Source organism: Ascidiella aspersa, chromosome 5, assembly GCF_963924565.1.
Source record: "Ascidiella aspersa chromosome 5, kaAscAspe10.2, whole genome shotgun sequence".
Taxonomy (NCBI): Eukaryota; Metazoa; Chordata; class Ascidiacea; order Phlebobranchia; family Ascidiidae; genus Ascidiella; species Ascidiella aspersa.
Genome location: NC_139451.1, coordinates 27,945,355 through 27,957,211, shown reverse-complemented (window position 1 = coordinate 27,957,211; position 11,857 = coordinate 27,945,355). Strand labels below are relative to the sequence as shown.

At 35.6% G+C, this 11,857-nt stretch overlaps 2 protein-coding genes across 2 annotated transcripts; both read left to right on the top strand.

Annotated features, from left to right (window-relative positions):
* The first annotated feature begins 848 nt into the window (after nucleotides 1-848).
* Nucleotides 849-3,723, top strand: LOC146145748 (S-methyl-5'-thioadenosine phosphorylase-like). Its single transcript, XM_083389451.1, has one exon. The coding sequence runs from the start codon at nucleotides 905-907 to the stop codon at nucleotides 1,748-1,750; it is 846 nt and encodes a 281-aa protein (XP_083245577.1). The 5' UTR covers nucleotides 849-904; the 3' UTR covers nucleotides 1,751-3,723.
* A 19-nt stretch (nucleotides 3,724-3,742) lies between these two features.
* LOC146145747 (putative ubiquitin-conjugating enzyme E2 variant) lies at nucleotides 3,743-7,592 on the top strand. Its single transcript, XM_083389450.1, has 4 exons — nucleotides 3,743-4,011; nucleotides 4,508-4,647; nucleotides 5,053-5,175; nucleotides 6,811-7,592. Exons 1-4 carry the CDS (start codon nucleotides 4,002-4,004, stop codon nucleotides 6,940-6,942), a joined length of 405 nt encoding a protein of 134 aa, XP_083245576.1. The 5' UTR covers nucleotides 3,743-4,001; the 3' UTR covers nucleotides 6,943-7,592.
* Nucleotides 7,593-11,857: the final 4,265 nt, after the last annotated feature.

The following is an 11,857-nucleotide window of genomic DNA, read 5'->3' as shown; positions in this document are numbered from 1 at the left end:
GACTTGTTTTGGCGTGCGTTGTCAAACATTCAGGTCTGTCGCAGTCTCGTAGGTTAATTTAATTACAGCAAAGACGTGGTTTCGTTTAACAGTTGCTTTTCACCGGTGAGTAGTGAGTCGGGTGTAACTTACACCGAACAAACAGGTGTAAGTTACGTTTCCGGGTAATATTAATTATAGAAAAATAAAACAGTCCATTTAAATAAGAGTCGCAACTTTTGACAACGAATGGCGTCAAAACTTGACGAAACAATCAAAACAGACGAAGAGTTGTGAAACATAATCGGCTCTGACTCAGCGAAATAGCTAAGCGTTAACCGCAAAACATAACGCCAGAACGTCGTTGCTTTTATATTCTCACACAAGGACGTTCACAAGATAATTTCAATCAAAACATGTTGACCAACATTATGTATTTTACAGAAAGAAATCTTCTCTAATACCTCTTCGAAAAAACATTGCCAAAATCAGAATTTCACATAAATAAACTTTTAATTTCAAGTAGTTTTAAACAGTGAAAATAAAATTTCAGTTTAGACAAGAGCCAATTTTTAAAAGCTTTAAATTTCTTTTTTAACACTAAGCAATAAATGACTTCGGATGTATATCATTTAGTGAACTTGCTGCATTTGTTTTTGTTATATATGCAATACTGTTGAAACTGTTTGACAAACATGGTACCTATATAACTTGTATAATACTTATATTTTTCGGTAGTTATTAAACTGTTCTAAAAAAATGTTTGTTCACTTGCATTTCTAAAACGGATGAGTTTACGAAATATAGACACACTTTGAGCTTAACTGGATGAGAGCAGCTAAGGGATTTTCTGTACGCCAGCCCTGAAAACAGTTACGTTTATCTAGCTTAAAAGCACCGAATTCGAGCATTTTAAGTAAAAAAAATGTCGCTAAACTTTGGCGAGACCGTTGAGGTTAAGGTGGGCATAATTGGGGGCACGGGAATGCAGGACTGGGACGTTTTCGAATCGATCGAAGTCAAGGAAGTGGATACACCTTACGGAAAGCCTTCTGGAAAGATCCACATCGGTTTGTTGCACGGAGTCAAATGCGTTCTGCTCAACAGACACGGTTCGGGCCACCGATGTTCCCCGACTGTTATAAACTACAGGGCAAACGTTTTCGTCTTGTATAAGGAAGGTTGCACTCACGTTCTGTCAACATCAGCTTGCGGTTCGTTAAAGGAGGAATGCAAGCCTGGCGAGTTTGTGATCCTCGATTCGTTCATCGATCGCACAACCAAGCGCCGTTCGTCGTTTTACGACGCCACCCCGGGGGGACTTGAGGGCGTGTGCCACATTCCGATGCGTCATCCGTTCAACGCAAAACTGTGCGACATCATTCTTCAATCGTGCTGCGAAGAAGGGATCCCTGCGCACAAACAGGGGACCGCTGTGACTGTCGAAGGCCCGAGATTCTCGTCCCTCGCCGAGAGCAATTTGTTTCGTTCCTGGGGTGCCTCGGTCATCAACATGACCACGGTCCCAGAGGTCGTTTTGGCCGGAGAGGTCGGTCTCCTCTATGCAACGGTCGCTATGGTGACGGACTACGATTGTTGGAAGGAAGATCATGATGCAGTCGACGTCTCGCAGGTGATGAAGGTTATGAGGGGAAATCGTGAGAATGTCACCAAAGTGCTCTGCTCCGTGATCAAAGCAATCGGCGGAATAGATTGGAAAGAGGAAGTTATAAAAGCCAGGAACGTGGCAAAGTGTTCTGTGATGCAATAGTGCAGAAATGGGCGCTGGTTTGGAATCCTGCCACTTTTTTACAGTAACGATACGAGTTTTTCAAAAATGAAATTGCAAGAAATAAATGAATATGGAAGAGTCTATTTCCCGGACGCTAAAGTTGTTCAAATCGGCATATAATCATGGGTGTAAGCATAAAAGTGCTTTCCGGTCAAATAGCCACTTAATAAATATTGTAAAATACAAATAAATGCTTCACCAAATCTAAACACTAACAAACCTCTACACCAGGGGTGGGCAATTATTTTTAGCCGCGGGCCGCATGAGAAACCTAAAATATTGTGGCGAGCCGGGTCAAATATAGGATCTAAAATACATACAATATGATGTCATACTCTGACGGTGTAAAACAAATAATCAACCAATTTGTTATTACGTTTAGAGTTGTGCTAAAATGTGCAATTTAAGTGGGATTTGAAGAAGGTCATGAAACGTCGCGCGAAGCGCGAAAAATTTGCGACTATGTTAGTTTGAAAATGCAAACTTTAATTTAGATGGTACGTGAAGCATTGAGCACCGACTAAAAATGTACATTGCTTGATATATTAGCGTTTATTAAGTTGTGTGGCGCGTTGACCCAAAACTTAAGATTAAATTACATGAAAAATTCGTACGAAAAATTTACCTATATTTTTTTTCTTACTTTTTAAAACTTTAAGTTACCGATGTTTTACAAAGTCTAACAAACTTAGCCTAATATTTATATAAACTTTCGTTGGAGAGAGTGCCACTGAGCAGAGGACGCTATTTGTCTGTGAAGTTGCCAAAAAATTGCGTGGAACATACAAGCAACATAGAGATTCGCGCTTTTCGCTTAGCCTATATGTATTTTATTGAAAATAAGCCGCGGGCCGGATTAAACTGATTGGCGGGCCGGATCCGGCCCGCGGGCCGTATGTTGCCCAGGTCTGCTCTACTCTAATAATGTTAGCAATATCAAATAACCCCAGGGCGAAACGTTGGTAGGATTCTAGGACCGACCGAAAATGCCTATAAATTTGTTTCTCTTGATGTACTTCATGTATAAAACTAGTGAAAAAGGAGGAAGTTCATCTTAAATGTTTTATCATCATCTGACATTATCGATCATTCTTTCGTTGTATTTTGCTTCATTTTGCAATTGTGAATCCACCAAAACTGTTTCAGTCGATTTGATTTTGATGGTGCGTTCCAGCTACCTAAACCTATTTAGGCTGGTGTGCAATGCATGATATGTAACCTCACTGAAGCTGCCTCTCTTTAAAGTTCCCGATTTCACTGCCGCTTACTCTCTTAGTTTTTCGTGTCGATCTACTGTTGTTATTTATTAACATTTCAAACATTATTATAAATTTTCCAACTGTGCATTTTTCAATCTGTGTCTGTTTTGAAGTAACATTGCTGCATTCCCATTTGTGAATTGGTCACCAAGTTTGTGTTATGCACAACAGATAAAATCACAACCTCGCCTTTTTCTCTGTTTTGTCACTGAAAACAATTGTCCCATCTCTGTTGACCAAACTGAAAAGTTTGACCTGAAAAATCCCCGCTCTTAGCACAGCCGCACATCCATTGCTTATAAAATACTCACATTTGAAAAATCGATTAAAGGTGGCAAATTTTTAACAATCAAACTTAAAGTTTTAAAAATTTCAAGTAAAACAGAAACCAGGAATTTTTAAAACTTATATATATTTCGCCTATACTGCCATCATTAATTCCCTAACTCCAATAAACCATAATACTATATCCCTTTAAAAATGGTTTAATCCTAGTTTTTACACTTTAATTGTTAATATATGCGTCGGCGGAACATTGATTGACATTCTGCCAATGGTTTTGATTTCCATAAAAATACACCCTTTAATGGCGAATTTCAAGCATGCTTTCTGTTTTCAGGATGACCTTGTTTATCACTATGCAAATTTTTTAGGATGACTTTATCACAGTTACGCAAAATTTGGCATTAACATCCCCCGCATTACCCAAAGTTTTCAAACTGGTGTATATGCGTCTACAACTGAAAATCGCAGGTTTTGCTTTAAATTTTTCCCAATTGCTACAGTTTGTTGAAATTATGCTCATTTGTAATCGGCCCTATTTATGCTGAAACCACTCATTTATATTTTATGCAACCCGTTGTTTGGTACACTGCCGTGGTTCAATCACACTTTACTTTTCATCTGCAGGCTGATCTATAAGCAATAGTTTTTTTTGAGGATAAATTTGTTTCAAGGAAAATTGTGCAAATATGTGCACTGGTGAGTGGCGATGTTTTTTTTATTTAATTTGGGTAAACACTTAACATAGACAGTTATATGTAATAAAAATATCAAACCCATGCAGACTGGTATTATTTGAACGTTTTGAACAACTCTTTGTTCTTTTTCACTGTAGATTAAGTTTTTAAAAAATTGGGTTATTTTTATTAATTTTGTACATAAAAAAATTTGCATTGATATGAATTAAGTCCCACCCACCCAAGTAATTTATGTCCGAGATAAGCCATATGTAAAATAACTTGAGACCAAGTCTTTTTAAATACGCAGCAGGTCAAGTCGTCATTAGAGCAAGCAAATATCAAGTCAAGTTATGTCAAATAAAAAGTAAACGTTAAATTTGTAAACTTGTCCAATTATTATAAAAATGTTAACTAAAAAATATATCAAACACTTAAGTCAATTGAAGTCCCTTACAGTGAGGTCATTGACTTAAGTCATTACAACACTCTTTATGTGAACACAATTTTGCTTTCAGTACCGCGAAATTTTGTTCTTCTTGATGAATTAGAAGAAGGTCAGAAGGGGGTTGGAGATGGAAGTATAAGTTGGGGGTTGAAAAATGGAGACGACCAATCCCTTACTCACTGGATCGGAACCATTGTGGGACCACGCGACGTGAGATTTCTATGTAAAACTGTAAAGTTATACATGACCAATATTTCCTTGTTGGCCTGACCTTTAAAGAATCTTGAACCTCTATTATAAGAAAAAAACAATTATTTTAAAAAATTTCGATGGATTAGTTTTGAAAATTAAAAATTAAGGATTTAGTTTTTCCCCGAAAACCTTATACTGTAAAAACATTGATTTATCATCTGTCAAACAAATGTTTTTGTCCTCAATACATTGTATTCCTATATAAGTGTGGGAAACCAGGATATTATATTAAATTTTACAGAATAAAGTTGCTACATAGGCGACAAATAATTATGTGTTGATCAATAGTTCAGAAGGAAACCGGTCGGATCCTAGCAAGTTTTATAAACTTTTATGCATCCTGTCGTAAATTTTCTTGTGCAGACTCCCTACGCAAATCGGATATATGAACTTCACATATACTGCGGAGTAGATTACCCGAAAACACCTCCTAAAGTTCGTTTCAACACTAAAATAAATCTCCCTCATATTTCTCCAAATGGAGAGGTGAGTAGACCCATTTTTAGTGTGACATTTGTTCTAAAATAAATTTCCTAACCTGTAATATTTAATTCATTCAATTACAAGTTATCTCAAGATTGGGCCTCCCTACTGTATTATCTAGCTCAACCCCCCTCGGCTGTATTTATTTTAGAGCCATTGACTTCCTTAACCAGTCCTGGCCAAAATATGGCTCGCCAAACTGGCAGAATCTTGCCACGAGCATTAAAATTCTTCTTTTTTTAGTTCTGTCATAAAGTTGAATGCTGTGTTTTTCAAAGGAATGTATCAATCAACCATTCTTAGGCGCATACAAGGGCATTAACAAATACATAAGGAGGATGCTAAAGTCGAGGGAACATTCGTACATATATAAGGTGTTTTTGGTTGCAATTGGGTGCAAACATGCAGCTAAAAAGACAGATTGAGAAGCATGAGAAAAAATCTTGGTTAAATTGGGAGAAATTTTTTGTGTGTTGTTTGGGAATGTGGATTCTAGTTGCATCACTTGCTCTGAATTCAACCATTTTTAGCTCAAAGTTACAGAATTTTTAGCATTTGTTGTTTTCTGTTCAAGGCTCATCGTATTCAAAGTTTTACGCCTTTCTAACAGAAAAGTGCAATCGTTAAAGCTAGTTGTAAAGCAGCTATAAAGTTGGGTGTCCGATACATTTAATTCCGATACCAATTACTGATATTTTGGGTAAAAAGTATCCAATCTGATTTTTCCCTGTTTTTATTTTTCATTTTATCTATAAATTGAAATACAGTCTAGTTTTTAAGTAATTTCTAGAGATCAACCAGTAATCAAAGTATTCTTTCAAATAGCAAAATCTGCCTGAATCCGGAGTTTTGTGTGCTGATCAACCAGTAAACCACTATTATTATTTTCGACCATTACCGATAAATAATTGATTTTTTAACATTAAATGAACATTACAGTTGGTTAATCTACTTATTTAATTGTACAACTCTAAATTTGCATATTAACTTCTGTAATATGCAACAGTAAACCAAACACCAAGGTAAATCAGTCAGCCATAATTGAAAACAAAATGACAAATTTGCCAAAAACACAGTTTAGGTAATCAAAAAAATAAGGAAGTCTGTATTTTTTTTAAGGAAATGAGATATTTTCATAGTAAAAGATTGGCATGAATATAAGTCTATCTGTAGTAATTTTAGACAACAATAACGTGAAATATGGCCCGCTGGATACTAAAACTTGAACATATACTTTTTTTCATAAATTGTGTTTATAGGATTTAACTTTTTTTTTTAATTATCAGGTTATTTTTTAAACAGTCTTTTAAAATGTTATCAACTTTTTCTTTCTTTATTTTAAAGGTAAAAACAAAATTTGTAGCATAAAGGTTGGGGCTTGTAGTGAGACATAGCAGGAATATTAAAGTCCATACAGAAGTATAGGTGTCATTTTGAAAGTTTGGAATAACTATTTATTGATTTTAAATATTATTGATACTAAAACCTATATATAAAAACATGTATATATTTTTTTTGCTCCAAAATAGGCACTATCATACAGAAGTAGGTATTGTTTTAAACGTTTCGAATATATTTTTATATAAAAAAAAACAATTATTAATAAGATGTTTGTTTTTTTAATATCGCTTCGAAAAGTTGGACCCGAAAACTCCATCAATCGCTCACTGGAGCAAGGGATCGTCTCTCAAAAGCCTTCTTAAGGATCTAAGAATGTCCATGTCAGACAATAAAAAGCTGAAACAACCACAAGAGGGCAGCACCTACTGATGCCTCGGTGCCCCGCGTCCGCTTAAGCATATTATCTTGTACTGTCTCAACACTATGTTTTCCCGCTTACTAGAGTTCCCAAACGCCCCCTTTTCCCTTGCTACCCCGCACTCGATTTTTTTAATTTCGAACGACTAGAGTTGTCCGGCACTCGTTTTTTCGTTACCGACAGTCCGATACCTAATTTCTCGAGCCAAAAGTACGCCTGTTCGATTCGATTTAAAATGTTGTTGATACAATAGGTGACGTAAAACCTTTTTTTCCTAACTAACATATTTCTTAGACTTAAAAAGCTTATATGTACCTTACGATTTGATTTACATTTTTTTACAAAACCACGTTTTAAGGTTGAAATCGCTACGTTTGACGACAAACTGCGGTAGAAATGCACTAAATAACCATGTATCAGATTGTCAGCGATACAATTCTAATATCGGACGAGTACCACCGATACTACCACCCGGTATCGGCAGCTAACCGATAATATCGGACCCCCCAATGCAGACTTGGACAACTAGATAATTCTAGTTTTCTAATTCATTGAATTAGAGCAAAATGCGGCTAATTCTAATTCTAATCTAATTTATGAATTGCCTGTGTGATCTAATTCTAGTTCTAATCTAATCGGATTTTTCAAAAAACTGCTACTTTGTCCAGCATTTTTAGTCACTCAGTTGAAACACACAATTTCAATTAAAACTCTTTGGTTGGAACGAATTGTATGTAATTTTTACAGTCTAAAAACCATAAAAAGGCTTGAAAATTACCACACACATATTTACCATTCACATTCTCATAAGAATGCTTTGCGATTAAATTAAATTGGTGGTATGTGATTCTAGTTAAAATTCTAGTTAAAATTTGTTTTTTTAAGAATTCGGTAATTCTAATTCTAATCTAATTTGAAAATTCTCAAAACAATCTAATTCTAATTCTAATCTAATTTCAAAAAGCTAAAATAAATCTAGTTGTCCAAGTCTGCCCCAATGTACAGCATCGGATATCCCTTGATAGCGATTTCATTTTTTTGTCTTGTTGTAAAGGCGACTCAAATGTCGTTGCGTAGAATTCTCGAAAAACTAGTTCCAATGGGTTTTCTTTGCAAAAAGTATCGTTTATTAGAGACCCTTTGCCCGTGGCGACCGACCACTTCTCAGCAATTAGCTTTAAAATCGTGACTCCAATTTAGGTTTTTTCGATTTTCCTGTGTTATACAGCAGCGTTACACTGAATATGTGATAATGTAAATCATTTTGACCCTTGCAAGATAAATGTCGACCTTGATTCCTGATTACTAACTGCAGAATACTCCAGCAAAGCTAGCGATTCAGGTCAGACACTACTAAAACACCTTGGAGGAGAAATAAAATGGAGTGGCGTTTTTTATAGATCTTTTAAGGTATTTTAATAGTGTCTGACCTGAATTGCTAGCTTTGCGAGAGTCTTCTGCTGTTATACAACAACGATTGTCTGTTATTTTATGTATCGTACCCCCAAACGCTACAAGTTTAAAATAAGCTATTTTCGTCAAATAAAGCGTTATAAAGTCTGCGAACTGGGCCCGCAAACTGACGAGAACTTTCTTTCCCCTTATCTGTACATGTGTAGTAAATTGCTCTTATCGAACAGAAAACTTTGAACTGGTTCGTTTCTTCTCTGCAGAATGGTGGTGAAATGTGCCGCCGGGGTTTTCTTTCCGGCTTGCAACAATTAACCAAGGTTTCAGGGAACGTTAATACGCGGGCTGCATTTAAAATTTGGCTTATATTAATTCGATTTTGGCTCTTAAGAACTGACGCTTGCATATTTTTTCAGGACAATGTTCTAGCATTACTAGAGTTTTTGTGTGCTGTTTTTTGACGTTCTTATTAAATCTGAGATTACGGCAATCAGAACGGCCATTTTTTAAGTGCAGCCTTCGTAATTAAATTTCCAAAACCCCAAAATAAACGTTTAGATCTTTTTAACCGGTTTGCAAAGTATTCTATCGCTTTAATTTCTGGTTCGTTTCACTTATTTTCAAAACGTTGCCCTCTCCGTGTAATTATGAGCAACTATACTGAACCTTTGTTCTGTTTCGAAACTGATAATAACCCGCCGTTCTGCGGTCGACGATAAAGTAAAAGCAAAATACAACTTGAGTTATGTTGTCTGCCCTTTTTTGAACATGTACATTGCTGGTAATTCAAGCTTGTTAACGGCTTCATTATAAGTTAATGTTACAACCACTGCTTACAATGGTGTACTGGAGTTTAGGATAACTACAGTCTGTCTATGACCTGATAAAGCACAGTCTTGCAAAATATCGTTAGTACTAGTAGATTGTCAGCTGTCACACTTTTTGTTAATGTACAATGTCTTATACACTTCAGTGTTGTAACGACTAAAGTTATTTAAATAACTTCGGTTTAAATTACGTGTTTTCATTAAACATAATTTAATAAAATTGGGTTATTTATCTCAATATATGCATGTAAAAAAAAATGGTTGCTATATATTACGCCTTGTTATTTTTAGTTGAGGTAATGGTCGTAATCGAACGAGCTTCATCAATTGAAATATTTTTTTGAATTATTATAAAACACAGAACTTAAAGGTGAGCTTTTAATAATGACTTTACTTTTTTATAGAGACTTGACTTGGGCTCGAGTTATTTCAATTTGACTTGTTTACAACACTGCTACACCCCCTTCAAAAATCTCAAATGTCTTGTTGCCCTGTTCTTTTCTAAATCTTAAAAAAATGTACATAACAATTTTAGTGAGAAACGCAGCATATACTGATTACAGTGATTTGCTAAAAAAATAAAGACTCGTGAACTATGTTGTCAGTTGGTAGTTTTGTCAACTGACAGTTAGGTCGTATTAAGCGTATTGGCAGGTTTCGATTAAGCCAAGAAAACAACGTTAAAAAGGACTCCAGCCACAAGACCAAAATAAGATCGACGTCAACGTCGGGTTAAAACACACTTCGGAAATAAGACCAAAATAGCTCTAATCCTAATAGTCGTAATATAAGAAAATCGGGACCTAAGCGAGTCGGAATAACACCTATAAATGGCCAGAATCAGGCCTATACAACATTTTAGCTAGCCCCAAACCCCACCCCTAAGTACATCACTAATTTCTCTAATAATTTCAACGCTACCAATAACCCCAAATAGCCCCAAATGTCTGGTGCTAAAACAGCGGCGCCATTCCAACTAGGGAGCCCAAACGTCGACACCATAACGGTCGATGCCAGACCCATGGCCCCCGATCGCCCAATACTCTCCCCCTACAGTGTGAGACGTTATTTTGGCCTGTTAGGCCTTATCCCGATAAAGTTAGAACTTATTCCTACAGGTTTATGTCTTATTCAGATGATTAAGTTTATTCTGTTGAAGATAGTATAGCGTATTTAGCTTTGTCGTTGGTTTTAATACTGTGGTTATATAGATTTTTCTACTTTTAGGTTATTGCTATTTAGGTCTTATTGTGTGTTCTCGTGAAATTTCTATGGAAGGTAAACGTGAAGCATAACAGCTGGAAAATAATAGGTTGCCCAAGAATAAGTTTTTCGTAGTCTACTGGACGTTACGATTTTTCAAACGCGCCAAAATACAAAAAAAAAACAGTATTAAATGTCGTTTTAAAAACAACAGTATCCACTCCACTTCTTGATGTCGCGTTTCCTAAAATGCTAGCTATTCTTTTTTAAGTTTTGAACATCAAACGATTAAGATTAGATTGTTACATGTCTTTTTGTTGTTTTTTAGTTCAACTATTGCTCATATTTGGACGCGTTTATCAATTTTAAGGTTTTATCATTTTGCTGTTATATGAGTGATTTGGATTGGAAATGACTTGGACTGGGACTTGACTTAAAAAAGTTGAAATACCTGACTTGGTCCTAATTTATTTCAAAATGACTTGTTTACAACACTGATGGTAATCGTTTTATTTTGTGATTTAAACGAACACCACTTTACATTTAATCATGCAACATGATACGAAAAAAAATGCATAACGGAACCGTAAACGGCACACTGCTTTTTTACACCCAAAAAACAACAACAGCACTATTGAATATGAAGCACCAACCACCGTTTGTCACCCTTGTACGTCATGTAATCACCAATAAGTAATTAAGAAGGCGTTTTAACGAACAAATGGCACTACGTAGAAGTAGGCTGAAGTCAAAAATTAGTTCTTAATTATTAAAAAAGTCGTTTGTTTTTAGCACCTTAGTGTGCCCAAATTAATGTGGTAAACGGCGAAAACATGTTATTTATTTTGTTGGCAAATTTCCCCAAAGGAGGAAAAAATGGAAAAGTTTAATATACTACAATTCAGAGACAAAAAAATGCTTATGTTAGCAAACATTGTTTACGTTAAATTTAAAAACAAACATTTCTTGTCAAAAGCAAACGAAGCACTTTACAACTCGCGTTTCATGTCAACTTTTTTGTTTTCCAACTTTAAACCTTGACAATATGATAGGGCTTTAAGTATAAAACAAAGCTTCTTAAACTATGGTCCATGGACCCCTTGGAGGAATGTATACTGGGTTAGGGGTTCATGAAGGCCTATTGAAATATTAATGTATTATTTGAAAGTGATGAAATTTTGAAAAAAAGGGTTTACTTTAACAACAACAAAAATGTTTGTTACACTGATTGTATTGAGAGTCGATTTAAATTTAACATTTTCGACCTGAAAACAACAGTTTTCCAAAGTCTATTTTTATTATGACATCAATTTATGACGTCATCTGTAAAAAATGCATGCCCACTCTGGTAAAGGCTGAGCAAAAAGTTGGAGGGTCTGTGGTAAAAAAGTTCAAGAACCTCTGGTATAGGAGGACAAAGGTTTCCAAAAATGGTCGTTTTTTGTGCACGTATCCGTTAGCTGTTCCCAAACGCCTGTTAAGCTGT